Consider the following 26575-nt stretch of genomic DNA (forward strand, 5'->3'; position numbering starts at 1 on the left):
TTGCGTATTATACCTTTAAAATAATATAGATTTTTTTAGGTGAGCCGTTCTTTTCGGTATCTAAAATCTGTTTTGCTGCTGCCCATTGCTTTGCTCCCGTGCTGGTACTCCTGTTTGTTTCTATAATCTGAGGGCGTACCTCATACAACCCCACTTCAAAACACCCAAACTATCCCGTCACTCGTATTGACAGAGAATAGTCACCAGCTCTGCAGTTCTTCTCAGCTCTATGGAGCGTTTTATTCTTTCAGCTCGTTGTATCAGTTTTACAGCCCACAGCTTTACTGTTTGGTTCATTCTCACGGCTCTCATCAACCTGGTTTACAGCAGAAGCAGCAGGCAGCTGTTTTCAGTGAAAAAGCTCTGATAAAGCCACTGTACACGACCTGTCAGCGCCAAATGACAGACAGACTCAGTCAGAGACTATCTGGTGAACATAGTGGAACATTTAGCAGCTAGAGACAGATATTTTTCTCAGGAGTTGATGTACTTGTGATGTGTTAATTAATAGGCAACTCTTTGTTAACATGTTATAACAACTTTATAAGGTGATAATATATCAGTGTTATGTTTACAGCTTGTTGACAGTAGTGGAAATAAAAAAAAAATTAAAATAGCTTTAATATCAGTTATGAGTTGATAATGAGAATGTATTGAGAATATTCATATTATAATTTTGCTGATGATGTTTGAGTTTATATTTAATTGCTTCTATGTGCCAATTTAGTTTTGATGAGCTTGCATTTTTGTCAAACAAATATCCAGGATATCTTTAAGATTGTCTGGCTAAGATGAAATTCTCATTTTATTTTGAAAACCCATATATAAAAGTGTCAATTGTCCGATGTTTCACATACAACTCATTCTCAGTAGGAACGTCTGGTGACCTGTTGTCTTTCGCTTTCAGGTGTTCCTCAGACGACAGAGTGGTAGACTGGAGTTTTTCCGCAACTGGAAGAATTACACAGCTGGCTTCGGTGACATGAATGATGAATTCTGGCTGGGTAATTTAAACAACACAACACAGTATTCCAGGACACATGAGGATATGGTCATGTATCAATATGTTCAGATAGTAATTGAGGTGATTTATACAAAATGAAATAGCATCCAGTGTTTTAGTGGCGTCCATATTGTGTGATCATACATAAGTTCTACATTGACTCACTTAATTGTAATAATTATCTCAGCCAGGGGTCAGCTTGTGGGGAGATCATGTGTTCAGTCATGTGTGTGTGTCTGTCTGTCTGTCCGCAACTAATCTCCCATACTACTGGACCCATCAGCCTGATATTTTTCTGCTCATTTATGCCTGTATGCTGAAGGACCTCTTGTGGTTGCGGTGATTCACACTTTTTGAAAAATAAATTTTATTGACTGTTTTATTCCGTCATTGACTGCTGACTCCTCGCTCCTCTTAACCGGCTGGTAGGGGATGCAAGTGATCAATAACGGCTTCAGTAGCAAAAGGCATTTCCTTCAATCAGCTTCGCTAGAAATAGTCCTTATCTAGTCTGCTGCAGGCCTCATGTTGGCATTTGTCATGGCTCAAGAACTGACATCCATAGAAAAGTTTGGTCTCATTTTGAGCAGGAGCATCTGCAGATTAATTCCATAAACTATATTTTATGATCCACTAAAGTAAGGCAGGATACGAGATGAATAAATCCCTGTTTTTGTTATCTTCACCACAATCTTGACTGTAAGGGAATAATTAAACGTATTGAATAATGGAATGAAATAGATACACTTTGAAGCTTGAATCCAACTAGAGGTATCAGCCTTTGGTTTAGTTAGCCTTATTAATGATATATTTAGACTTATTTCAATATAAAATTAGGAATTATATCTGATAATAACATCTTATCACAGCCATCACTGAATTGTTATTATTGCTGTCCATCCCTCTGATATGTAATCTCCTCTCACACTCAGGTCTTTCCAACATGCATAAGATCACAGCTGGAGGTCAGTACGAGCTGAGAGTGGACCTGAGAGATAAGGGAGAAACAGCCTACGCTCAGTACGACAAGTTCTCTGTCTCTGAACCTCGGACCCGCTACAAAGTCCACGTAGGAGGATACAGCGGAACAGCAGGTAACGCTGACTTCTGCAGCCTGCAGCCAGACATGTCTGTCTCTCAGTACCTTCTGACTCTAACACAGAGAAACAGACAGACAGAGATCCTTTGCTTTATAGTTAGATATCATTTCTCTCTAAATAATTTTCCTTATATTATTATTCTGTGAAGAGATGGGGTTTGTCCATTTTGTCCAATTTGGTCCACTTTTTATGTTATTTGTATCAAATTTACTTTGAATTTCTTATTATTTAGATTTAACACATTTATGGGGGAACACTTGTCTTGGTACTCTTTTCTAAAGGTTGTGTTTTTAAAATTATTTTCATCATTGCTAATCATTAAGAGTTTTCTTATAACACTTTCTCATTTCGTCATGAAACACAAAAGAATAAAATGTGAAATCAAATTTATTCCAACCGACTAGACTGCAGTGTGTGTAGTGGCCAGGTAGTGCACCGTTTATATCTGCAGTGTTGTTGCAGTGTTCATCGACTACATAAATGTAACAGAAACTGTACCGCAGTTTAGTCCACTCTCTCTCTCTGCTGTGTGTCTTTGTAGGTGACTCTATGACCTACCACCACGGTCGTCCATTCTCCACTTACGACCACGACAACGACATCGCTGTCACCAACTGCGCCCTGTCCTATAAGGGAGCCTTCTGGTATAAGAACTGCCACCGTGTCAACCTCATGGGGCGATATGGAGATAACAGTCACAGCAAGGTACAGTATGTCTATAGTGCAGTTACTGTACGTCCTAAAATGGATAGTGTTAAATTAGGCTCCCTGGGGGTCACTGAGGGTGATGGAGTTCTTTGAGTCCTTGAGATGAGGGTATTCTCCTGAAGAGGGTATTTGAAGAGGCTCCAGGGGTCCTTAACGGGGTTTCACTGGTGTTTGATTAGACTCCCAGAGTCCTTCAGAGGGTTCAGAGTGTCTTTGATGGAGCTCCACTAGTCCTTGAGAAGATTCTGAGGATCTTTCATCTGAGGGAGTTCCACTGGTTTTCATTTCATTGTTACTTACATTGCTTGGAAATATCCCAGTAAAGAAACCACTGTACTCAGGATTTACTTTGATGTCATCTTCATACAACATGTACTCACTACAAAATCAAAACTAACAACAAAAGTCATCTCATTAAAGGGAAACGTTGCTGATTTTCAACCATCTGTGTATCGTTGCGATGTTGGTGGTATGTGCAAATGAACAGCTTCCCTCTGTGTTACCGGCGCCCAGAGCTCACCAAATGGAAGCCGGACATCGCTCATTTACACATACCACCCACACTGCAACGACAATGGCTGAAAATTGTCTACATTTTGGACAAAATCTTAGAAAAAGGATGTCTTCGGCCTGCCCAGCATCTCTAGGAATTTCATATACGTCCAATGCCAAATACCACGCCGTAGCTGACGTGAGCCTCCTCAGAAATGTAAGCACACACCGGGGCTACAGAGATACCGCGTGAAGCTGGTGGTGTTTTCTCCTACAAGTTTCAGATGCTGGTGGACATTGCCCATAGTGCCACCACTGTTTTATGGAAACAGCGTGTCAGTTTCAGCTTGTTACATGCATACTGTACAGTCTCTTTTCAAAATAAAAAAATTCCAACATAAGTTCACTTTGTTTTTAGGTGTACTCGGTTAGGTTCAGGAAAACATTGTGGTTTGGGTTAAAATAAGTACGTTTGTTATGTACAATAAGTACGTTTGTTACGTAAGCAACGTAACAAAAGTGAGGTAAAATAAGTTAACGATGACTTAGTTTCACACGGGACATGAACAGCGGCCTCCTGGGTGAAATTCTGTGTTTGTTTGACAAAAGCATTCAGCCCGACCTCCTCCCTAAGTGGACTTTCACGCTCTTTATACTACGCCAGTTGCTCTAAGCGTCTAATAATGACGTGGCTGGGTTTACATTGGAGTTAGTTGAAATCCTGGTGCGTCCCATACAGACGCTAAAAGGGTGCCTCGGTGTGGCGGTAACGCAGAGGAGCATTGACCAAGCGTCTTTCCTTGATGAGTTGGGAGTAAGATCAATAGTGGGCCTCGTGTCTAGTATAAATACAGCTAAACCTTACATAAAACATTCAACTTCCCCAACCTCATCCATACCTTAGTGGCCACGCGCAGATATTGCAAAAAGTAAGAATTTTTGAAGTGCTGGCATTAAACGTAATCTGGGGTTTCCAGAAGCGTCCAATATTGCTGTTCTTGTGTGGCGATAGGGTTGCTTTGGCTGTAATGTGAATCTGTGACTGGAACATGGCTAAGGGCCTCCAATTTACTCCTACGTCAACTTCTATTTTTAGACTAACATCATTTGTCCGTCTCCTCCTCTCTAGGGTGTGAACTGGTTCCACTGGAAAGGCCACGAGCACTCGATCGAGTTCGCTGAGATGAAGATCCGGCCATCCAACTTCAGAAACCTGGAGGGAAGGAGGAAACGATCATAAACGATCCAACCAACACCATCAACACTGCTACTACTCTGTCTGGACTCCCCATAAACCACCTTGACTCCCACACCCACACACCCTGCAGCGACCAAAGCCACTGCCAAGAGCCCTGCTGCCTCCACGCAAAACCAACACACCGTGTCCCCCCTCCATTCGCTCACAGATCAGCCTCGACTCCATAACCCACCCCCTTCCCCTGTGATACGGTTGTGGAAATGCTGCCAGTGCGGAAATCGATGTGCATGTTACAAACTGGACTTAAATCAAGCCCACACAGATTCTACTCACGCACCAAAGAGAGCAAAAACAACTCCATCTCACCTGATTCTGATCCTTTCTCTTGTGTTGCAGCGTTTGTGGGGAGGTGACTGTGCAGCTTTGGCATTATGTTGTGTACAGTAATTAATACAGGTCCCTATTTCACGTTTGGGGTTTTACAGAAAGGACAGGCTGTTTATAGTACAACGTGGTCTTGTTTAGGCTCTTTGCTAAAACCGATAATACAGTGATAATTCACCTGGATTATCATAGAAATTCTATTCCTTGTACAGAACTGTACACATATACATCTGATTTAAACATTTGAAAAGGGATGCTCCTCAGATGGCACTGCTCAGATGTCAGATATCTCCATCTAACTCGCCATTCGTTTGTCTTTGTGCTTAACTCGTCTCAGTGTCACTTTATCCTCCCCCAGGTTCCCTCATCTCCCGCAACATCTGATGTGATAGAGATGGAAATGAAAAGAGAAAAAAAGAAATAGTATGGAAAAAGTATTTTACCCGCCACACCCCCCACGTCCACGTGGACGGCAGTGTTTCCATTCATTATGTAAGCCCCTGAAGGCATCATGCTACAGCCACCGTATTGTAAAGAACAGAGAAAAGAAAGAAGCTGATGTGTTTCCATTTGTTTTGTTTCTCTTGTGAATCCGAGGCAGGACCTGTAATTCAGTATATAATGAAATGCGGTGATGTTTTTTTTTTTCTTTCTTTTTTTGCAAAATGTGAATACAGTACATATATGTGGAACAATTAAGAGACTGTCCTGTGTTGGTACTCAAAACATGAAAAACGGCCAATTTCAATTGAATTTCTATTGGACGTAAAGTCTCTGCTTATGTTGATGACAATATAGTGTTTGAACAGGCCAAAACTAGAGACCCCCCCACCCCGGCCCCGCTACAGCAGCATACTAAACCACTGACCTTCTAAAGAATGCCTGTGTAAATTAAGTTTGTTTTTATTGTTTTGTTTGTTTATAACTGGGTGAACAACAGGTGTTTCTCTGTAAACTGTATTACAATAAAACAGTTTGTTTAAAAGGAAGATGCTCAGGTTGTTTTATTTTTTCACATCTTTACTCAAACTTTCTAGCTTTTTTTCAGATGCTTCCAATCATGTCTTTTGTTTTTCTCATAAAGTTATGACTTTATTCTCGTAATATTACGATTTCTTTTTCTTGAAATAGTATGATTTTATTCTCATTAAATTACGACTTTCTTCTCGTAATATTATGACTTTATTTTCGAAATCTCTGATTTTTCCCCCCCCTCAATGTGGCCCTAATACTCTGTTGTAATTATCGCTATACAGTTGTTGTTATTATTTTATTTTAAATAACTTTTCATTTCACGTGTATTTGATAGGGACAAATACAATGTACACACAGAGAGCTGCACAACACTGATCCAATGTAATGTATCAAAGCATTAACATTAGTGATGTGTCGGTCGCGAACGAGCCGGCTCTTTTAAGTGAACGATAAGAGCCGGCTCCCGGACGTTTATTTTTTTTTCTTTAATTAATTCAAGGCAGAATGATAGGACGATCTTCTCCACGCCACTGGCATTCCATGCACTGACTGTGACTGAATGTTGTGTTAATTACGTCCGTGCGACCAATCAGGTGATGACCTACAAGGATCGTACCATCAAGTAGGGAGGGGCGGGGGTGCGCGGTGCGCTGACGGTCTACAGGTACAGAGCAGGAGGAAGAGGAGAAGAGAAAGAGAGTGGAGTGCGGTGCGCGAATAGCAAACAAGATGAGTGACAGTCGGAAACGAAGCAGCATGTAAAATTATGGTAATCTGGAAATTATAAGTGAGTAAGTAAGTAAGTAAAGCTTTATTTATATGGCACCTTTTAAAACACACCGTTACAAAGTGCTTCACATACAAATGAAACATCAAGCAATGATGAAAACAAGGAAAAAATTACAATATGAAACACAGAAACAATGAGAAACAGATCACACAAAAACAGACAAACACACATGAGGATGAGGCCTATAGAAATTAAGGCTTGCCTATAAAGATGAGTTTTTAGAAGCCGCTTAAAACAGTCCAGAGATTCAGCAGCTCTAATAGATTGGGGAGGTGATTCCAGAGAGTTGGGGCTAAGACAGAAAAGGCCCGATCCCCTTTTGTTTTGCAGTTTGAGCGGGGGGATAGATAAAAGGCCGAGATTAGAGGATTGAAGTGTTCGACAGGTCGAATATGGAACTAAGAGATCAGAAATGTAACTGGGGACGAGGTCATGCAGTGCCTTAAATGTAATTAGCAATATCTTAAAGTTGATTCTGAATTTTACAGGGAGCCAATGGAGGGATGCCAGAACAGGGGTGATGTGATGTAAGGTTTACTATAATTATATTGAATAATTTAAGTGATATATGTGCACACACACTAATCATAGGTCAAAACAGCGCTAAATTATGGCTGCATTATAAAAGGCAGAAAACGAAGAGCCGTTTGGGAGCTGAAAGAGCCGGCTCTTTCTTTGGTGAGCTGAGCCAAATGAACTGGCTCACTAAAAAGAGCCTGACTTCCCATCACTAGTATCAACAGCACTAACAGCTGCTTGAAGTCCCGCCGTGTGTGGTTGTATAAAACCCACCAATCACAACGAGGCTCCTATGACGTCACGCACACCGTGTCGACCTATCCCTCCTGCTGGGTTTGTGTTCAGGATGTCACGTGGCTGTGTTTGGCAGGTATCCATTTCCGGGTTCGCCCTGCTGGGAGTTGTTGAGACGGGTTGAGACAGGTCTGTCCTCCGGCACTAATACTGTGTGTTTCATTTGGGACTTGAACCAGGAGGACTACCGGCTGAACAGGAGACCTTTGAGGCGATGAGAACTTCTTACTGGAGGTTAGTGAAGTTACTCTCTGTCTCAGTGGTGCTCTTCCTGTCTGTCCATGTCCTAGTGAGTAGAAAACATCCGCCCAAGCCAATAAGTCCACTTCCGGTGGAGGAGTACCGCCTCATCTCCCCTGAGACATACCAGTATCACCTCAACCAGCCTGCAGTATGCAAGGACAGACCCAGAGCCCCCTTCCTGGTGTTCATGGTCCCAGTTGCTCCTCTGGAGGTCCTAGCCAGGGAGGCCATCAGGAAGACATGGGGTGCTCCAGGTGAGGACACCTTAACTCTGTTCTATGTGGGTCTCCCTGATGGGGGACAGGTGTCCAGCAGCATCCAGGCCGAGCTGGAGGAGGAGAGTAGGACACATGGAGACATCATCCAGATGAACTTCCAGGATAGCTACCAGAACCTGACAATCAAGACCATGATGATGATGAACTGGCTGGCGACCCACTGCCCGGACGCCTCCTACGCCATGAAGGTGGACGCTGACGTCTTCGTGAATGTGTTCCACCTCATCAGGAGGCTGAGGAGGTCCCCCAGGCAGGGGTTCATCACGGGGTCCCTGATAAGCGATGGCAGACCGAGGAGGGACGGGAACAGCAAGTGGCACGTCTCGGAGGAGCTGTACCCGGAGGACAGCTTCCCACCGTACGTGTCCGGAGCCGGGTACGTCTTCTCCGCAGACCTGGCCGCCAGGATCTCCTGGGCGTCTAGGTTCGTCAGGATGATCCCCCTGGAGGACGTCTACGTGGGGCTGTGTCTGCGCGTGCTGAACGTCCGGCCGGTGTACTCCCTCAGCCTGCTGACCTTCAGGAACCTGTTTGAGATCCGACAGTTGGAGTACGACAGGTGCACGTTTGTCGGACTGGTCATCGCCAACAGATTTAAGCCATCACAGCTGCTGCACATGTGGCAGGACTTCTCCAAAGGCCACAGCAGCTGTTACCAAGTGTTTCACCGTTAAGACGAGCAATAGTGAAATCAGTAGCCTGCTGTAAAGGAACAAAAAGCCATTCAACACACAGCCAATGGGTGGGGGGGTTCAGGTTAAAGGGTTAGTTGTGTTAACAAACATAAGAAATTCTAGGAGTTAAATTATATAAATACTATTAATTATCAGGGAATTAAACACATCTTTACAGAGATGTAAAAGAATGAAGTTCTGAAATGAGTTTGTCAATGAATCAATTGGTCAATCAGCAAAATTAATTGACAACAATGTTGTCCCAACCTGGGGATCAGGACCCCTCCAAGGGGTTGGGAGTCCCTTTTCATGCAATACTTATATTTTCTGACTTTTCTCTAATCTTTTTTTTATTGCAAAATCCTGGTTAGTTTAACTCCAAACAACCGGAGAAGGTAACACTACTCTTTAATTGAACTGCTCACAAAACACAGACATATGCAACAAAACTGAAACTAAATAAAAACAATATCCATTAGGTGAAACTAAACTAAAACGATATTGCCTGGTTAAAAAAGGATTAAAAATATATTTTTTTTATTAATTTCAGTTTATTTTTTTTAGCTCTAATATATCACTACCGTTAGAAGAAGACCGCATGAATATCCGTCAACTCTTGTGACTTTTAACCACAGAAAATGAACCGACCTCCAGGAGAAGGTGCTGCGCCGCAATTGCTTTAAATTGCGTCCCAATTCAGGTACAACAGCTAATTAATCACTGTTGTTTTTTCACATGTAGTCTAGTCTTTTAGAATTAAATAACAAGATTTAAATATTGTAGTTCGATCAAATACCATGAAACCACCAAGCCATTCAGCTCAGGTGTAATGTTGACCAACTGGTTGTTTGTTGGACTCAAGTTGATTCCCAAATCTAAAGATTTAAACATTAAGGCCATTCCTACACAGCTCAAAACATGTATTCTGTATGAATATGTAGCTGCCTACTTCAGAGACATTATAGCTCTGGAACTAAATATATAAAAACTAAACTTCTTTGAAAAACTGAAACTAAACAATCAACACATTCATTGACAATGAAAACTGTCTGCAACTAACTGCAGAGTATTTAATCAATTGCTGGATTTCAGAGAAATGCTCAAGTTGACATCTTCAAATGTCTTGTATTGTCTAAACCAACATATTCAGTTTATGGTCGTAAAACAAAGTAAAGCAGCAACTAGAGAATATTTGCTTATCAAAAGAATTGCAGATAGATTTTCTGTTGCTCGACGGGTCTCATTGGGTCTCTTTTACAGAGACGATAAAGAATGTAGGTCTTGAATAATTAATGGACTCATCAAATAGTTAATTGACAAAATCTTCTATGTTGTTGTTCGGTCAGTTGTTTACATCATTTAACAAGAAATATGCTGAAAAATTGGCTGCCTGTCTCTGTTTTGTAGGCATTTTTCATTCATTTCTGATATTTTATAGACTAGAACAATTCATAAAAATATAAAATAATCAATAAATACATTTAAATTAGAACTACAACTAGCCAATTTAAACTAAATGATTAATAATTTTATTTAATATCAGTAAATAGTGAAAACTGTGTGTACACACAGTTTATTCAGGGTTCAATCACATCGGTATTAACATCCAGATCAGCCTCCTACCTCTTCCAACCGAATAGTGACTTTTTTTGTCGTTGGACTGATCGATCAGTTGTTTCAGTTCTAACTGATAATGAAGGTAACTGTTAAAAGATGTCTGTCATGGGCTGATTGCATGAAATGGATTTCAGCCCGAGAGGAAGCAACACGAGATATTTACTGTCGGCAAGTTGAGTCGTTTCAACTTGTTCACCCAAAGTGCTGGAAAAATAAACTATATGTCTGTCCTACAGGGTTGTAGATGATATACTGTATTCTCAAGAATTTGCAGTTTACACCAAAGACTATTTGGATATAGATCCATTTTTACTGTAATTGCACTTATTCTTCTGTTAGTGCCTGATGGGTTTGTGGTCCACATGTTCTGTAAAATGACATGGAGCCACATTACCCAGCAAACATTATGCTAAAAAACACATTGCACTGCTACTGTATAATATAGAGAGAATGTAGACTTTATAAGATAACCTGGAGCTTATTTTATATCAGATTATTACTGTGCCTATTTGTTTACAGTGTGCCTCTTATGACTGTGTGCCTATATCTGCATGTGTTGTAGTTGCACTCCATAACCAGCTGGTGGCAGTGTGTGCCAGCAGATGACATTTATGTTATAGTGTATAGACATTGCTGTTGACTCAGTGCCTACTGCAGATAGACTATATGATCTTTAGATCTTTAGACCTCCCTTTAAGTTGCAGCCGTCTGATGACGGCTGACTGTGATATACTGTATACCAACATGCCTCACAGATACCTCATCACTGGCTCTTTAAGCTATATTTCTTACGCCATATCAATGAGAAAATATACTGCATCCACTTGTTTGTCAGTGTGTCAATTAATTTTAATTTGCCAGTGTTATTCGCTATGTTTTCTTTCACAGTTGTATTACTGCTGTTATTGTTGTGTTGTTACTATTGCTGCTGCTACCTTGGTGTCTTTGGAGACTTTTAGTTTGTCATGCTGGAATAAAAATGCTGTTTCCATTCAGACCAAATAAAAGTCTGGCTCAAATATTGAACGCAGTGTTTTTTGTGTAAGTGTTTAGTTAAAATGCAGATATGAAATAAGTTGTGATGGAAGAATTATTTAGAACCAAGTAAAAAATATTAATATAAAAATACTTGCACACAGTTCAGTAAGTTATTATCAGCAAAATGTACTCAAGTATCAAATCAAAAGTAAAAGTAATTGTTGTGACACCTTTCAGAGTGTTTATTTTTTCGATTTTTAAAATCTTGTTTGCACCAAATATGATCTTGTCATCAAAAGTTATATATTAATATAGATGAATACATTCAAATGTAAGCAGCTTTTTAGGCTATAGCTGGTTGAGGTGGAGCTGAATTCTTTACACATCCATGTACAGGTGTTTCTCACTTATTCAGCACTATGATGAACAGTATTATATGCTTTGTCTGTTTTTCACAGAAATGTAGGGATGAATAACAAAGAGTTTAGGAGTCCGACTATAGAAATAAAAGTTGAAGAGAGACGCCACTGAGATGGTTTAGAAAAGAAAGCTTCATTAAGTTTGGTTCATGCAAATCCCAGTATAGCTGTTCCCAACACCTGTGTGGGTGTGCACGACCTTTAACCTCTAACTATGCCATCGTATTTTATACGTTGACCTCATAAAGTCAGTAGTAAGAAGTATACGACATGCAGTATTTCTCTCCGAAATGTGGAGTGAAAGTATGAAGTAGCATCAAAAGGAAATACTAAAAGTCTAGCCTAAAAGTGATAAGTACCTCAAAATACTGCAAAGTTGTACAGCAATGCAGTACTTTCACTGGAAATACGGAAGTGAGAATATGGACATTTTTTAAATGATAAAAATTATAGATGCGAGTGAAAACTGTAATGTAGCTCTGATTATGTTGGTAAATATAATTGTACACTATTAATTGGTGCTAAACTGTTGTCATACACTATTGCAAAAAGGCCATATCTTTAAATAACTACACACGTAGGCAAAATTGTTGGTACCCTTCCGTTAAAGAAAGAAAAACCCACAATGGTCACTGAAATAACTTGAAACTGACAAAAGTAATAATAAATACAAATTTACTGAAAATTAACTAATGAAAATCAGACATTGTTTTTGAATTGTGGTTCAACAGAATCATTTTAAAAAACAAACTAATGAAACTGGCCTGGACAAAAATGATGGTACCCCTAGAAAAGATGTAAAATAATGTGACCATAGGGACATGTTAAACTAAGGTGTGTCCTGTAATTAGCATCACAGGTATCTTCAAACTTGTAATCAGTCAGTCTGCCTATTTAAAGGGTGAAAAGTAGTCACTGTGCTGTTTGGTGTCATGGTGTGTACCACACTGAATATGGACCACAGAAAGCTAAGGAGAGAGTTGTCTCAGGAGATCAGAAAGAACATTATAGACCTTCATGTTAAAGGTAAAGGCTATAAGACCATCTCCAAGCAGCCTGATGTTCCTGTGACTACAGCTGCACATATTATTCAGAAGTTTAAGGTCCACCGGACTGTAGCCAACCTCCCTGGACGTGGCCGCAAGAGGAAAATTGATGACAAATTGAAGAGACGGATAATACGAATGGTAACCAAAGAGCCCAGAACAACTTCCAAAGAGATTAGAGGTGAACTCCAAGGTCAAGGTACATCAGTGTCAGATCGCACCATCCGTCACTGTTTGAGCCAAAGTGGACTTAATGGAAGACAACCGAGGATGACACTAAATCATAAAAAAGCGAGACTGGAATTTTCCAAAATGCATATTGACAAGCCACAAAGCTTCTGGGAGAATGTCCTTTGGACAGATGAGACAAAACTGGAGCTTTTTGGCAAGTCACATCAGCTCTATGTTCACAGACGCAAATATGAAGCATCCAAAGAAAAGAACACTGTACCTAATGTGAAACATGGAGGAGGCTCGGTTATGTTATGGGGCTGCTTTGTTGCATCTGGCACAGGGTGTCTTGAATCTGTGCAGGGTGCAATGAAATCTCAAGACTATCAAGGCATTCTGGAGCGAAATGTGCTGCCCAGTGTCAGAAAGCTTGGTCTCAGTCGCAGGTCATGGGTCCTCAAACAGGATAATGACCCAAAACACAGCTAAACACACCCAAGAATGACTAAGAACAAAACATTGGACTATTCTGAAGTGGCCTTCTATGAGCCCTGATCTAAATCCTATTGAACATCTGTGGAAGGAGCTGAAACATGCAGTCTGGAGAAGGCACCCTTCAAACCTGAGACAGCTGGAGCAGTTTGCTCACGAGGAGTGGGCCAACATACCTGTCGACAGGTGCAGAAGTCTCATTGAGAGTTACAGAAATCACTTGATTGCAGTGATTGCCTCAAAAGGTTGTGCAACAAAATATTAAGTTAAGGGTACCATCATTTTTGTCCAGGCCAGTTTCATTAGTTTGTTTTTTAAAATGATTCTGCTGAACCAAAATTCAAAAGCAATATCTGATTTTCATTAGTTAATTTTCAGTAAATTTTTATTTATTATTACTTTTGTCAGTTTCAAGTTATTTCAGTGACCTTTGTGGGTTTTTCTTTCTTTAACGGAAGGGTACCAACAATTTTGCCTACGTGTGTAATTGATTTAGTTGCCTCACTGACTGATTTTGCCCTGTTGCTTATAAAAAGCACCAGATTGGATGATGGTGATTAGATGCTGTGTAATGACTGGCCTGCTGGCTGAAAGTAGAAAAGGAGACGGCTGCTGCTTCGTGATTCACCGGTGAGGCTGAGCATCAGCAGATTGCAGCCTCACCGCAAAAACCTGCAACACCTATACAGCAGCCTCACAACAGCCACAACGCTCCGCAGTTGTTTTTCTTCCTCTGAATTGGCCGTAAACCAAAACAGATCAGTGTGTCTTCATCACAGGGAGGAGGAGACTGATGTTGTGCCAGCCCTTTATCTAACATCACATCAAACCCTGTCAGAAAACACAACACACTCTCTTGTGGTCACGTTAATATTCCTCAGCTCTTGAGCAACAAGGCTGCGAACAAGTTGAGTTTGTATCTTTTAAAATAATTCACATTTATTTTATTAAAATCTTTGTAAAATCTGAAATGGATATCTCCATCATGCTCAGTCGTTCACAAGCACGCCTGTATTTTATGATGTATCTGGTAAAGTAACATGAAGCTTACCAGCCTTTAAATGAGCCTGTGATGTTGTTGTTGTTGTTCTTCTTCCCATTTCATCATGTATAAAGCTCTCCTCCATTCTCCATAGAGAGTCTGTTATTTGTTGTGTGCCAGTTCTGTTTGAGTCTATTCATTCCCCACACTGACTGTGAGTGGGAGTTTGCTGCTCTGGGGCCAGTTCTCTACACATTGTTCTCAACACTCCCACCTCTGTGCTGTATCTGGATACTTCTGATCAGCACAAACAGCATCCAGAAGAGACTGTATACTCCTCTTCATATAGTCATTATAAGGCAAAAAAAGGCTCAATGCTGTTATTATTATTGTAAAGTGCTGCCTGGGGGGGCCTGAAAGGGTTCACAAATAGCTCTATAAAAGAATACATAATGGCATAATAATATCTGCTTTCAACAAAAACTCAAATATCACATCTCCATCAGTGAACAGTGTTTGTGGTTTGGAGGCCTGCCTGTTGCTCTGCCAGCCTCCTCCTCCTCCTCCTCCTCCTCTACCCGGGGGTGGAGTTACATCCACCGACATGCTGATGAGACTGGCTGGTTCCTAAGACAACCCATAAAACATGCATTTGCATTAGAGAGGCTCGTTGTTTCACTACCGCAACCACAGAGAGGTAAGCTGCAGGAAGCGGAATGCACTGCCTTCAAGAGGAGTGTGAGTTTAGCTGAGAGGAGACAGCTTACAGCCTGCAGAGACAAACACACAGAGCCAGACGGATAAAGGATGCACAACACTTCACTGACTTCTTTATAGGCTGCTGCTACACCTGAGCTGCCTACAACGACACTGGGACTGATTATATATGTAAGTAAAGTCTTTGCTTGTTGTCTTCTGTGTTTGGTAGAAAGTTTAAAAATGACAAATCTAAAGAAGTGAAAACTCTAATCTGGAAGATTTGATGTAAATATGTGAGTCTTGTTCAATGATATAAAGATATTAACAATCAGGCATACAAATCACTATGAATTTACTAGTGAATAGCAGAATTACAGGAATAGCTTGTACAAAAAGGCTTATTACAGTAAATGTAAACTTACAACAATAGACATCATTCCGTGCAGTGTTTGGTTCCCAACCTAGGGATTGTGACCCCCAAAGGGGTCCCATAATAAATGTAAAGGGTCACCAGTAGTAGTGGATCAGTAGAAGACCACAATGAAAAATGTAGAAGAAGGTCCGGTGTGCACACTGTAGCTCCCTTTAAGTGCAATTTATTGGCACATCTTCGTAAGTGACATTTTGAGCCAATGCTCTTCTTCAGACTTAATAAATCTGCCATCTTTAAAGGTAAACGCTCTGGTCACATGACTCTCTGCAGATTTATTAAGTCTGAAGAAGAGCATTTGCTCGAAACGTCACTAACTAAGATGTGTCACCAGCTACTGAAAGGTATAAAAAGTCAAGTATAGTCGACCCTGTCTCCTACAAAATGACGTTCCTGTACAACTAAACTGCATTCTCAATTAACCTTCGTTTCAAGGGAAACATATTTTCTCCCGGATCACGTTGGTAGTTTTAAACACGTGATTAACGTGGTAAATTGAAACAAAACAAAAGCACAATAAAACTAATGTTAGGCTACCTGGTTGCGTTTAGGCAACAAAACTACTTGGTTAGGTTTAGTAAAAACACAATAGTTTGGCTTGAATTATAGTATCTCTTAAGTCAACGTTGACTTTTGGTTTCACACGAGACACAAACCTTTCTCCTGGGTGAAAGTCCTATGTTTGTTTGACCTGACCCGACCTCAAACCCCAATCTGACCCCGACCTCTTTTATCCCATCTTGAGGGCTCCTGTGTCCAAATGCAATTTTAAAACCTATAATATTTCACTTGATATTACTATTACATAATGCATATCCTTAAATCTGCACTAAATATTATTTTATATCAACAATGGGTCAAATGACAAAGTGTTGAGTAAAAGATGTTGCTTGTAGTGACGATCCACAAAGAATTATTATAAGCATTTTTCAGCTCATTGTTTTGGTTCTAAGAACTCTAATCAACGTTGTTGCCAACCAGCATTTGTTCTCAGTGAAATAAACATTATAAATCCACTAAACGCTACCTGGCTAACATCAAATAGCAGACAGACAAAGTTAGCGAGTAGCTGGTGAACATAATGGATTTATCAGCTAAACAGACAGATATTTTTCTTAGAGGAGTTAGACTAAAAACAGAGGAGTGACTAATGACTTAGATTCATCAGGTGACCGGAAACACAACTTCAAATGAATGCTGATGTTGATCTGTGTCTACTGTATAATGCGTCCCTGTCTTTTGTCACAACATATGTGATGTTTCCAGGTGACAGCTATTTCACAGTCCAATGTCTTGTCTAAAGCATCATTACTGTCCTCTGTCACCAGGCAGGAAATAAACTCATCTGTGACATATTTGAAAGAAACATTGTCTGATGTCTACAATTCAAGACTACCAGTCAGTCTACCATGTTAGTTTTCAGTGTTGCCTGCTTCATCCCATACAGTATGTGTTGTTTATATATTGTGGAAAGTCCTGTGTCTGTGCTTTTGCTCATCTGCTGTTGCATGTATGTGGTTCCTCCTCAGTTTCTGCACAGAGACCTCTGGGTTTGTTCCACCATCCACAAGATGCACATGAATAGCTTAATAGATCAATGGAGTAAGTATTGAGAGATTTCAACTCTTCTTCATATTGTTTACATTTCTGAGTGCATACATTTCATGGATTGTGTATTTACCAAGAGGAAGTGATTTTGATGACTTATATATCTGTGTGTCATATGTAAGACTCACGCAAAAGTAAGTTGGTGACAAACTGAAGTTTTCTGACACTGAACTGAGAAACCACAACTTTGGCGCCTGTCCTGACCTGTGATCTGTGTAGTGCTGCATTGCTTGATGTCAGCAGTTACTGTGTTTGTGTTAAATCGTTGCGTCTCCTGTATGTTATTGTGTCTCTGATGAACTGGTGCTTTGAGCAGGTGAATCTGCCGTACAGTGATTGTGTTTAGCTTTGCATTGTTCTGAAATAGAAAGACCTTTGCTCAGCATCCTTTCTAAACGTGTTCAGAGAGAAGTGTCCTGTTACCTGCCCTCCATGTCTAAGACATCCTGTACACGCTATGGCCTCTTACAAATATCCTCTTGTTCAGAGAATCTGTTTTATCATTGAGCTCAAGTATATTTTAAAGTAGTAGATACATTAAGGAGACCCAGAGTGTTCAATATAAAAAGATATCATGAAATAAATAATCATAACAAAATGCTATTTCATCATTCATTATACTTTTTTTTTATATTTCAAAAGGCTTGTTTTCAAAAGTCTGTTTTTATTTCATATCAGCATTTTGCCAAATGATATTTTTTATTTTAAGTCAAGTTTAACTTTATAATGACACATTTGATTTCATAATGTTTTCATGACAGCGGTGTTGTCAAAGGAGAGACCCTTTCAGCCAATCATCTCCTGCATCTCTTAACTAGTCACTTCCAGTTAGCGAGAGCAACAACAATGCTAGCGTTATTCTGCTATCTAGAGGCTGCTGCAGTAAATAAACCCAGTACACTGATACAGTTAGCCTCCTAAACCTGGCAGAGGCAACTCTGAATTAATTTAGGGCTGACCGTATTTTCAAACCCTCAAACCGGGACCCTTGAAGCTTCAGTAGGCAACAAGTTTTTGGCATCATTGGACAAAAAATCCATAATAACCTTTCAGCATATTGTAATTCAAGTGTGCTGAGAGAAAACCAGACTTCTGCACCTCCTCATGGCTCTGTTTTCAGGCTTTAAAAAATCTAGCCTGTGACGGAAGACTTTGACCAATAACAGGTCATTTCAGAGAGAGAGCAATCCTATTGGCTGTGCTCCGGCTGGTGGGCGGTGCTTGGTATTTCCTCAACTGATCTAAACATAGCTGCCGGGTCACAAACTTTCTCTCGTACACTACAAGATGTTTCTGAAAACATTTGAAGAGAGAAATAGGCATTACAGTAATTACAGATCAGCGCTGTTTAGTTTGACCGTTTGATTCACGAGTTCACGAGTGATTGACAGCTGGTCAGAGACGGCAGACTCCAGCTTGGCTCTGATTGGTTGTTTTCCTCCGGTTTGTGAAATCTTGCAGATGCCATTAGGAGCACCGGATGACACTAGAGGAACATGATTTTTTTTCAGATTACCTGTCTCATGCACTACGGACAGGATATAGTGACCGTTTTATAAAAATAACTTTTTTTCATCATGTTTGCTCCATTTCTCCCCACAGCAGCTTTAAGTACATTCAAGTGTATATTTAATAGTAGGTCTAAGTAATATCAATCTTTTGTTTATTACTTGAGGCTCTGAATTTTTTTTTGTTGTAAAAATATAATTGATTTGTATCTCTGCTGGTGGCTGTTTACATTGTAATGAGCACTGGCTCCATAATTTACTGCCTTTTATTTACCTTGACACTATTGTTACATGCCTTGGGTGCTAAGCTACAAGGTTCATGTTTGCACCGGCCGTGTAGTTTACAGCAGGCGTTTGAAAACAGTTCTAAGCAAGCCGTGTTGTCCTCCTCCATCCCTCACCAAGCAGGCAGATGGATTTATATATGCAGACTTGTCGTGGGAGGCTGTGCAGTGGATGGATGCGGGGAGAGATCGAGAGAGAATCCTGATGAATCCTCTACGCACTTCTTCTCCTGTATACGATGGAGATGCGCGGATTCAACCGGGATTCCCTCTGGATCACACGGATCATCACCAGTGTCGTGACCTCTCAGCGCGAAGCCCTCACCTCGCAGATGGTTAAACGCTGAGAATAATCTCACCATGAAGTATAGACCGATCCTGTGAACTTTACATCTCAGCATCTCTGTGATGTCTCACTTTGCTGTGTTGTGTTTTTTTTTTTTCCATGAGGAGTTTGGGTGTAACCCACTACAGACACAACATCACCCCACCCTTAGTGGTGCAGTGATTGATATATTTGCTATAGGGTAGCGCCCTCCTATTTCCAAACCACAGCCATCAAAGACACTTGTACTGTAGCTTTAAAGGAATAGTTCAACATTACATTTTTGGATGAACACTTTCACATTCACTTTCTTTCTGAGAGTGAGATCAGAAGATAAATATTAATGCTCATGTCTGTGCTTTACAGGACAATCCCAGTATTTTTCAAGCTGGGACTTATGGGCATCTTCAAACCTAAAGTTTGTTTGCTCAGTGGATGAGTTAACTTGTTGTATTTCTTTTGACCTAGGAAAAAATTCAAGTAAACCAAAATGTATCACTAAAAGCCATGTGAGTACTTTAACTCAGGTTATTGGTCGGATGTGTGCATGGTTCTGCGAGAGAGCATCTCTCATCTTTTGTTGCCTCAGTGTTGTTTTGACTTTAACATGATGGAAACTGTAACTCTAGTGGGCCCAGATGATAACATCTGTCGCTGGATGTTGACATTGTTGCCGTGCTTCAAATGCTGCATTCAGGAATGTATGTTGGTTGACTTTTGGTGCACGGCCACATTTTTCCTACATAGCATGAACTTGACAAACAGTGAAGGTTGGATGAGTTCAGTGTTGTTGTGATGTGTGTGTGTTTGTGTGTGTGTGCGCAGTAGAAAAGGACAGAGATACATTGTGCTGTTTCCACATTTTGCATGACCTCCAACACTGTTTCCAGCCCACTCGGGCCATCTCTACAAGTGACATGTTGTTCTCAAACAGTATTTTTCTTCACCGAAAAATATAAAGAGCAAAGCGTCTGCACTCTGCTAATGTTTCCACAAGCAGTCAGGGTGTCAACAAATACCCCGTGTGGTCTCACATGTGCCAGTGAAAGGGGCCCAGCGGATATATGAGAACAGTCAAGTAATACAGGTGTTAAAATGCTCTCGGCAGACCTGAACTAATGCCTTTTAAATTATTCACTAATTCAAGATAATTACTATCAGGATTATTTTTCAGGTAATAAACTATTTATTTAACTTCAATAGACATTATCAAGGGCTGTAGATGTTTAGTGATGTAAATGGTGATCTAATGGTTGTAGAAATCATCTGAAAACATGCTATGGTTATTAAAGTTTAGCATGTATTTCATGACCACATGACCAACGTCACTGTGACTTTAAGAGCCAGCTGGTCTTCGCTGAGCACTCCTATTTTAAGATGTCATATTAATATAGGCCTTGGGATGTTATTCTTTTCCTAGTGCTGTTATGGTATGCAAAAAAAAACATCTAATATTTTTTGTACAACCCCTGAACACATCACTTCTCAGAAATCACCCTTAAGTGACGTGACGTCTTCTTCCTTGGAGCTTGGTGGCAGGGATGCAACAGTAACCACGTTACTACTTCACCATGGTATTAGGTGGTGTACCGCAGGGCAGAGCACATTACAGCCATGACCACATAACAGCTTTCTATTATATCTCAGAGTGTTTCCATCCTCATGACAGTTATGACTTGGGTGTTGCACAGTTGAAACAGTAAACATTGTGTACTCTTCGTTCTCTAGATGATCCTATTTGTTTTGGTTTGACATGTTGATTTATAATGTAGTATAAAGAGACAGGAAGTAACACAGACAGTGTGAGTTAGGGTTAGGCTGGTGTGGCTAACTAAACAGTGTAACCTGAGCTTAAGCATGGCAAATGAAGATAGTGAATGAGGGCAGTGGAACGGAAAGACATAGAAGAACTAATGTATAATGTACCACTTCCTGAGTGACAAGGGACTGTTCCAAGGAGAGGCCTCCAAGCGAGCAGGCGTTAAGAACAATTAAAGGTCCCATATTATAAAAAAGTGATAATTTCATGTTTTTTTATTATAAAGCAGACCGAAGTCCTATATAAATACTGTGAAAGTATCAAAACACTCAATCCACAGGGAAATACACACAGCCCGAATTCAGAAACTCTGCAATTGAAACATGCTGTCAGGATTTCTGCCCATTCGTGATGTCACAAATATACAATATTTAGACCCCTGACACAATTTTAAACGTAAACATTCTTAATGTGTCCCAGTTTATTCCTGGTTGCAGTGTATGTGAATGACATCAGCTGACAGGAAGTAGACATGGACCCAAGATGTTGCCTAGCAACGCAATTCTGTTGCAATTCCGTCAAAATGCACTAAAATGGAGCATTTCAGACAAAGGATAAATACAGGCATATCAGGCTGACAGTATGAGGAAAATACAGGGTTTTTTGAACATTACAGCATGTAAACATGTTCTAGTAGAATCACAAAATACAAGTATGATACTGAATATTAGCATAATATGGGACCTTTAAACAGCCTTCATGAATCACTGTCAATAAGGGACATTTATTTATATGATCTAGGTTAAAAAGATTTAAAATGAAACTCATTTACTCTATCATTGAGATGGCACACTGAACTATCATGCCTATACAACAAATATGAAGTTACTGCAAGCAGCCAGTTAGCGTAGCTTAGCACAAAGACTGGAAATGTAACCAAATTGACCCACCAGCACCTCTTAAGCTCTCTAACTTACACGCTCTCTCCTGTTGTTTGCCATTTCCAGTCTTTATGCTAAGCTAAGCTAACCGGCTGCTGGCTGTAGCTTTGTATTAAAGGTGCTAAATTTGATATCCAGAGCATTCATTTAGCAGCAAACAACTATTTGCTATGTGAAGATATAGTGGAGTAATGTCTACCTGAGCAGAGAATGAAACAGAGCTTCTCCGTGCTTTGCTTACATAGCCGGGCTGGCCGTGTGCATGCTTTTTAGTGCTTGAGTGTCTCTGTCGTGCCCCATTGGCTAGCTAACGGCCGCCGCTCTGCATAAATCTTCCAGCAAACCTGGTTCCCATCTTACATACCCCATTATGGCCAACTTATGGCATGTTTTTGCACACCCAAAATGTAGCACTATATTTTGCACTGATTATAGAAAGACTTCTAAGGCTGAATAATCAAGTACAGAACACACACTGGGGTTATCATGCCATTATTGTCATAAACATTTACTGTTAAAAAGACCATGTCAATATTGCATTAGTTGGGAATGGATTTCTAGTGATCTGCAGTGGAAGCTCCCACGGATACGTAGGCCTACAGTTGCCGCAGGCTTTTAGCACAGAGCATGAGGATTACTATTTTCAAAGCTGTCACCCGAATTAGTAATGCAGTGTGATTTTTGGAAGACATCGGCACGAAGATATAGTATACCAAATGGCTTCACCTACGCGATGTTGTGTGTCATTGTAGCATGTCGGTGCTGCTGCACCACCTCCAAGCTCATGTCAATACGGCTCAGAAGGACACACTGATGATGAGCCGGTGTATATGGACAGAAAACAGAGCATGCTTCAGAGCAGAAATGTGAAAAGATAACACTTAACTAAAGTTCCTTATGATGCATTGCAAAAATGATATTAGATATACACGAGAAGCATATGAACACATTTAGGCAAACGTAAAAAGTATAAAACTGGCAGTGGTGAATAGTGCATTTAGTCAAGTACTTTTTATTAAGAATTTACAGCTACAAACTATTTACAGATATGTAAAGTAGTTAAAAGTAAACCCATCTCGACCAGCTAAATTAATAATATAGTTACACTTTAATGAATCAGAAAAAAAACAATACTGCAATATATCATGTATGATAATATAACATTCTGAAAGGGGCCATTCTGCATAATGCCTACTTTTACTTTTAATAATTAAAGCTGCTATTGCACTAATCAATATTTTTATATTACTAATGGATGAAATGGCTGAAAGATGTTGTTGTGAATTCACAGAATCATTCCCACAGCGTTTTAGACGCTTTCAGCTCACTATTTTGGTTTTAGGGCCCACAACTTGTTATGGTTCACTCTCACCACTCTCATGTACCTCGCTTCCAGCAACACCAGACAGCTGTTTTCAGTGATAAACCCACTGTACTCTACCTGCTCTGCACCGAACAGCAGACAGACACTGTCTGTGATTAGCTGGTGAACATAGTGAAATATTAAGGAGCCAGATCTGCCAGGTAGAGACCAAATCAGAGCTAAAATGAGAGTGGATATTGCACCTAGATATGTCATGTGACTAGAAACTAACTCTTAATGAGTGAATGTTGCTCATACTTAAAGGGACTATTTGTAACTTTTTAAGCATATAAATGTAGCGGGTCGCCACACATGCGCGCTCGCATATGCGCGTTCGCGTGTGGCCGCTGCCTCTCCTCCTCTGCCTGCCTGCCTTCACTCAGACAGAGCGCGCGTTCTCAGCTCGCTCCACCTCTAGACGTGAACGCGCGCTCACTCCACACTGCAGAAGAGTTAGTTTAGCTCTGAGAATATCTAGTGAACGTACTGTGGACGTTTGTGCAGAAATAAATGCTGCAGCTCCTCCAGACCAACAGAGATTTCCCGTGTCTTGTGAAGTGACGGAGCTCCTCAGCGAGTAACGTTACCGTCTCGTTACCGACCGGGTGCCGGTGTCTCCTCTGCTCTCTTCGGCGGCGGGCGGAGAGAGCAGGGAGACACGCTGCAGAGCCCCGCTGCATCAGCCTGCGCTGATGCAGGAAAAGCCAACACTAAGATCAGATCTAAATCATGTTCATGGAGAGACCTTCGTCTGATCAGCTAACATTACTGCCAAGCAGCTGAAATATAGAGTGATATTGTGGTTTTAGCTGACTTGTGTTGCCTCACTGTTTTGAGTGATGCTCGTTCAGGTATATTTAGAGCGAGCAAGCGCGAGCCCGACGCTGACTTTCGTTGATTTCACGGCCACAGGTGTCGCTGTTAAGAAGCATTTCTGAAAGTTACAAATAGTCCCTTTAACATGCTTTTATTATTGGGTATTATTACCATCACCTAAACAGTTTTCCTAAGTGTAAATACAATTTTTTTGCATGAATGCCTAGAGTGTATTCTTTATCATTTTATGTACGATCCTCATTGTAGTATTTAGTGTGCACTAATTGTGTAAACTTATGCCATGCTTCAGATGCCCAGTAACACCTTAGTTGAACCATAAAGAGTTGAGTATATGTGCATCTTTCTTTATTTCTGCTGCTTTCAGAGGGACAGTGTTCTAACTCATAAAGTATATCAGTATTAAAACAAGCCCTGCATCCTTCGTGCCCTAATGTGTAAACACGTAAATTATGTTGTGCAACAGTGGCGTAACTCATCATTTATGCCTCCACCACCACCAAGTGTGGTTGACGCCAGTGGGGAGCCACAGCTATGTGCGGTCTGGTTCTGGCCGTCCCTTATTGATCCGATGTCAACCAATCCGTTATGTCACTGCTCCCCGCCCGCCATCTCTGCTGCCTTCAGAAAGCTGCAGAGGAAGGCAGTGCTCCGGGGGCTGCTGTGGCTCTCCGACAAGCGTCACTTTTCTTTGGAAAATCCATGAAGCGGTTACAGTAACAGCTACTGTGGAATGGCGCAGGCCAGTTGCTCAACTTTTAATGCACGAGGCCGCAGCCAAAAATGTCATGAGTGGAAGGCCTATTAATGCTCTGCTGGGGCACATTTGCCCTTGTCGTGTACATACTTTACGCCTGAAGTCATTGGGGCTCAGAGGATGCTGTTATCCACACCCTGACTCAATTCCAGACTTAGTTGGCATTCATTTTCTGCTTTGCTATGTCCTACACCTGGACATGACTCATTGTATGTCCCCTGAGATGTTAGATTGACATCATACATTTTGGTTTCAAGTGTGAGCCACCACTTTGTCGTCACCTAATGACGTGAATCTTCCTGTTTGGGAGATGACGCAGTCCTTCGTGGTTGCTCAGAAGTCATTTGTCAAGGGTATAAACAGACACAACACACACACGCTCTCTGCTTTGAGCTAACGTCACATCCCAGTCTGATCTTTTGGACAATCCTCAGAGAAATTCCTTGTCCTGAGAGACGCAAAAAATCTCGCTTTGGTGCAAACTGATTTTTACTGTGAAGCTTTCATGAGCAGCATTCCTTATCAGCTGGGAGGACGTCAGCGTGGCGATGGCCAGCCCCGATCTTCCTGTTGATGGTTGTGTGTGGTCAGACGCAGGTCAAACTCACAGCGGGTTGTGATAACGGACCTTCACCGCAGACAGACATATTTCCCGCATGCTGCTTGTGTAACCTTCCCATCCCACGGAGCTGTTGAAGAATCACGTCTTGGCTCGCATGCAAGAAGATATCTGAGTCAGAACTGACAACACAACAGCCAAATGAATCATTGTTCCATATTGGTACATACTGTTTTAAATCCTTACTGTGCAGTAGAGCTGTTCAGATGTGTGACCAGATTCTTATTACATTTTCTAAATGAAGATCATGACATGTGGTAAACCCAAACTGCAGGCTTCAAATTGTTCTGAATGTTCCCAATGACATAACCGATTGGATATCCATGTTTTTCCACCGGTTTGTGGTCATTATGGTCCCTGTATGCTGGTTTGGATGGAACTAACTGTGGAGAAGTGGGAAAAGGAATGTGGAATAGAGAAATGGAGAGTAAGAAACAGGAAAGGAGACACAAACTGCAGAATGTTTAAAACTGAACAAAAAATAAGTGAAATATTATTATTATGAACATTATTGTAGGAAGTTTCATGTGTTTATGAGATATGATATACATATATTTGATTTGCACCAGAGGTAGGAGAAATGTTTTCCCTCCCAATTTCAGATTCATTTTGGGTTTTAGTCTTTTGATTGGATTTTGTGCTTTTCCTATGATGACATATCAAAATGTCCGCTGTGAAAATGATGTGTGAGACATAAGAGTCAGAGCGATTTATTCAGACAGCAACGCAACATGAACAGTACAAGATAAACGCACCAGTCAAATCTAAAATACGATGAAGGCTGCCAGCTTTACTGCCAGCATTGGAGCGACATTTGTTACTACTTTCCCCAATATTGTTACCGACGTTTCAGCTTCCAAAGTGGGGCGTGACAAAAAAACTGTTTGGGAACTACGGCTTTAAAATATGTACAGTATAGGCCTGTTGAGGAAGAGAAAGAAAGGAGAGAGGAAGGATTGAGACAGTAGAAAGTAGACAGCTAGATGACATGGCTGCACTGTAAGCATTATTCTCTGTTGGAGCTGAAAGTGTGCTGATTGTTTAGTCCGAAGCCGAATGAACAAAAGCAGCATGAATAGACGGGG

General features: G+C 40.8%; 3 protein-coding genes across 6 annotated transcripts in view; all 3 read left to right on the forward strand.

Annotated features, from left to right (window-relative positions):
• Positions 1–5874, forward strand: part of LOC119492558 (tenascin-like) — a 59015-nt gene extending 53141 nt beyond the window's left edge. For all 3 annotated transcript variants that reach the window (XM_037777076.1, XM_037777077.1, XM_037777078.1), the window contains 4 exons: positions 908–1004; positions 1936–2097; positions 2645–2808; positions 4433–5874. In XM_037777076.1, the coding sequence (XP_037633004.1) occupies positions 908–1004; positions 1936–2097; positions 2645–2808; positions 4433–4543 (534 nt within the window). In that variant the 3' untranslated portion in view covers positions 4544–5874. The remainder of the gene's footprint in view (positions 1–907; positions 1005–1935; positions 2098–2644; positions 2809–4432) is intronic.
• Positions 928–8932, forward strand: b3galt8 (beta-1,3-galactosyltransferase 8). Its single transcript, XM_037777082.1, has 3 exons — positions 928–939; positions 3559–3561; positions 7589–8932. Exon 3 carries the CDS (start codon positions 7678–7680, stop codon positions 8656–8658), a length of 981 nt encoding a protein of 326 aa, XP_037633010.1. The 5' UTR covers positions 928–939; positions 3559–3561; positions 7589–7677; the 3' UTR covers positions 8659–8932.
• Positions 8933–14987: 6055 nt separating this feature from the next.
• Positions 14988–26575, forward strand: part of zgc:162952 (PKc_LIMK_like_unk domain-containing protein) — a 28142-nt gene continuing 16554 nt past the window's right edge. Inside the window, exons 1-2 of one of the 2 annotated variants that reach the window (XM_037777079.1) lie at positions 14989–15251; positions 17022–17094. In XM_037777079.1, the coding sequence (XP_037633007.1) occupies positions 17064–17094 (31 nt within the window). In that variant the 5' untranslated portion in view covers positions 14989–15251; positions 17022–17063. Of the gene's footprint in view, positions 15252–17021; positions 17095–26575 lie in introns of both variants that reach the window. The other variant, XM_037777080.1, reaches the window with a different exon arrangement.

This window comes from Sebastes umbrosus, chromosome 8 (assembly GCF_015220745.1).
Source record: "Sebastes umbrosus isolate fSebUmb1 chromosome 8, fSebUmb1.pri, whole genome shotgun sequence".
NCBI classification, from domain to species: Eukaryota; Metazoa; Chordata; class Actinopteri; order Perciformes; family Sebastidae; genus Sebastes; species Sebastes umbrosus.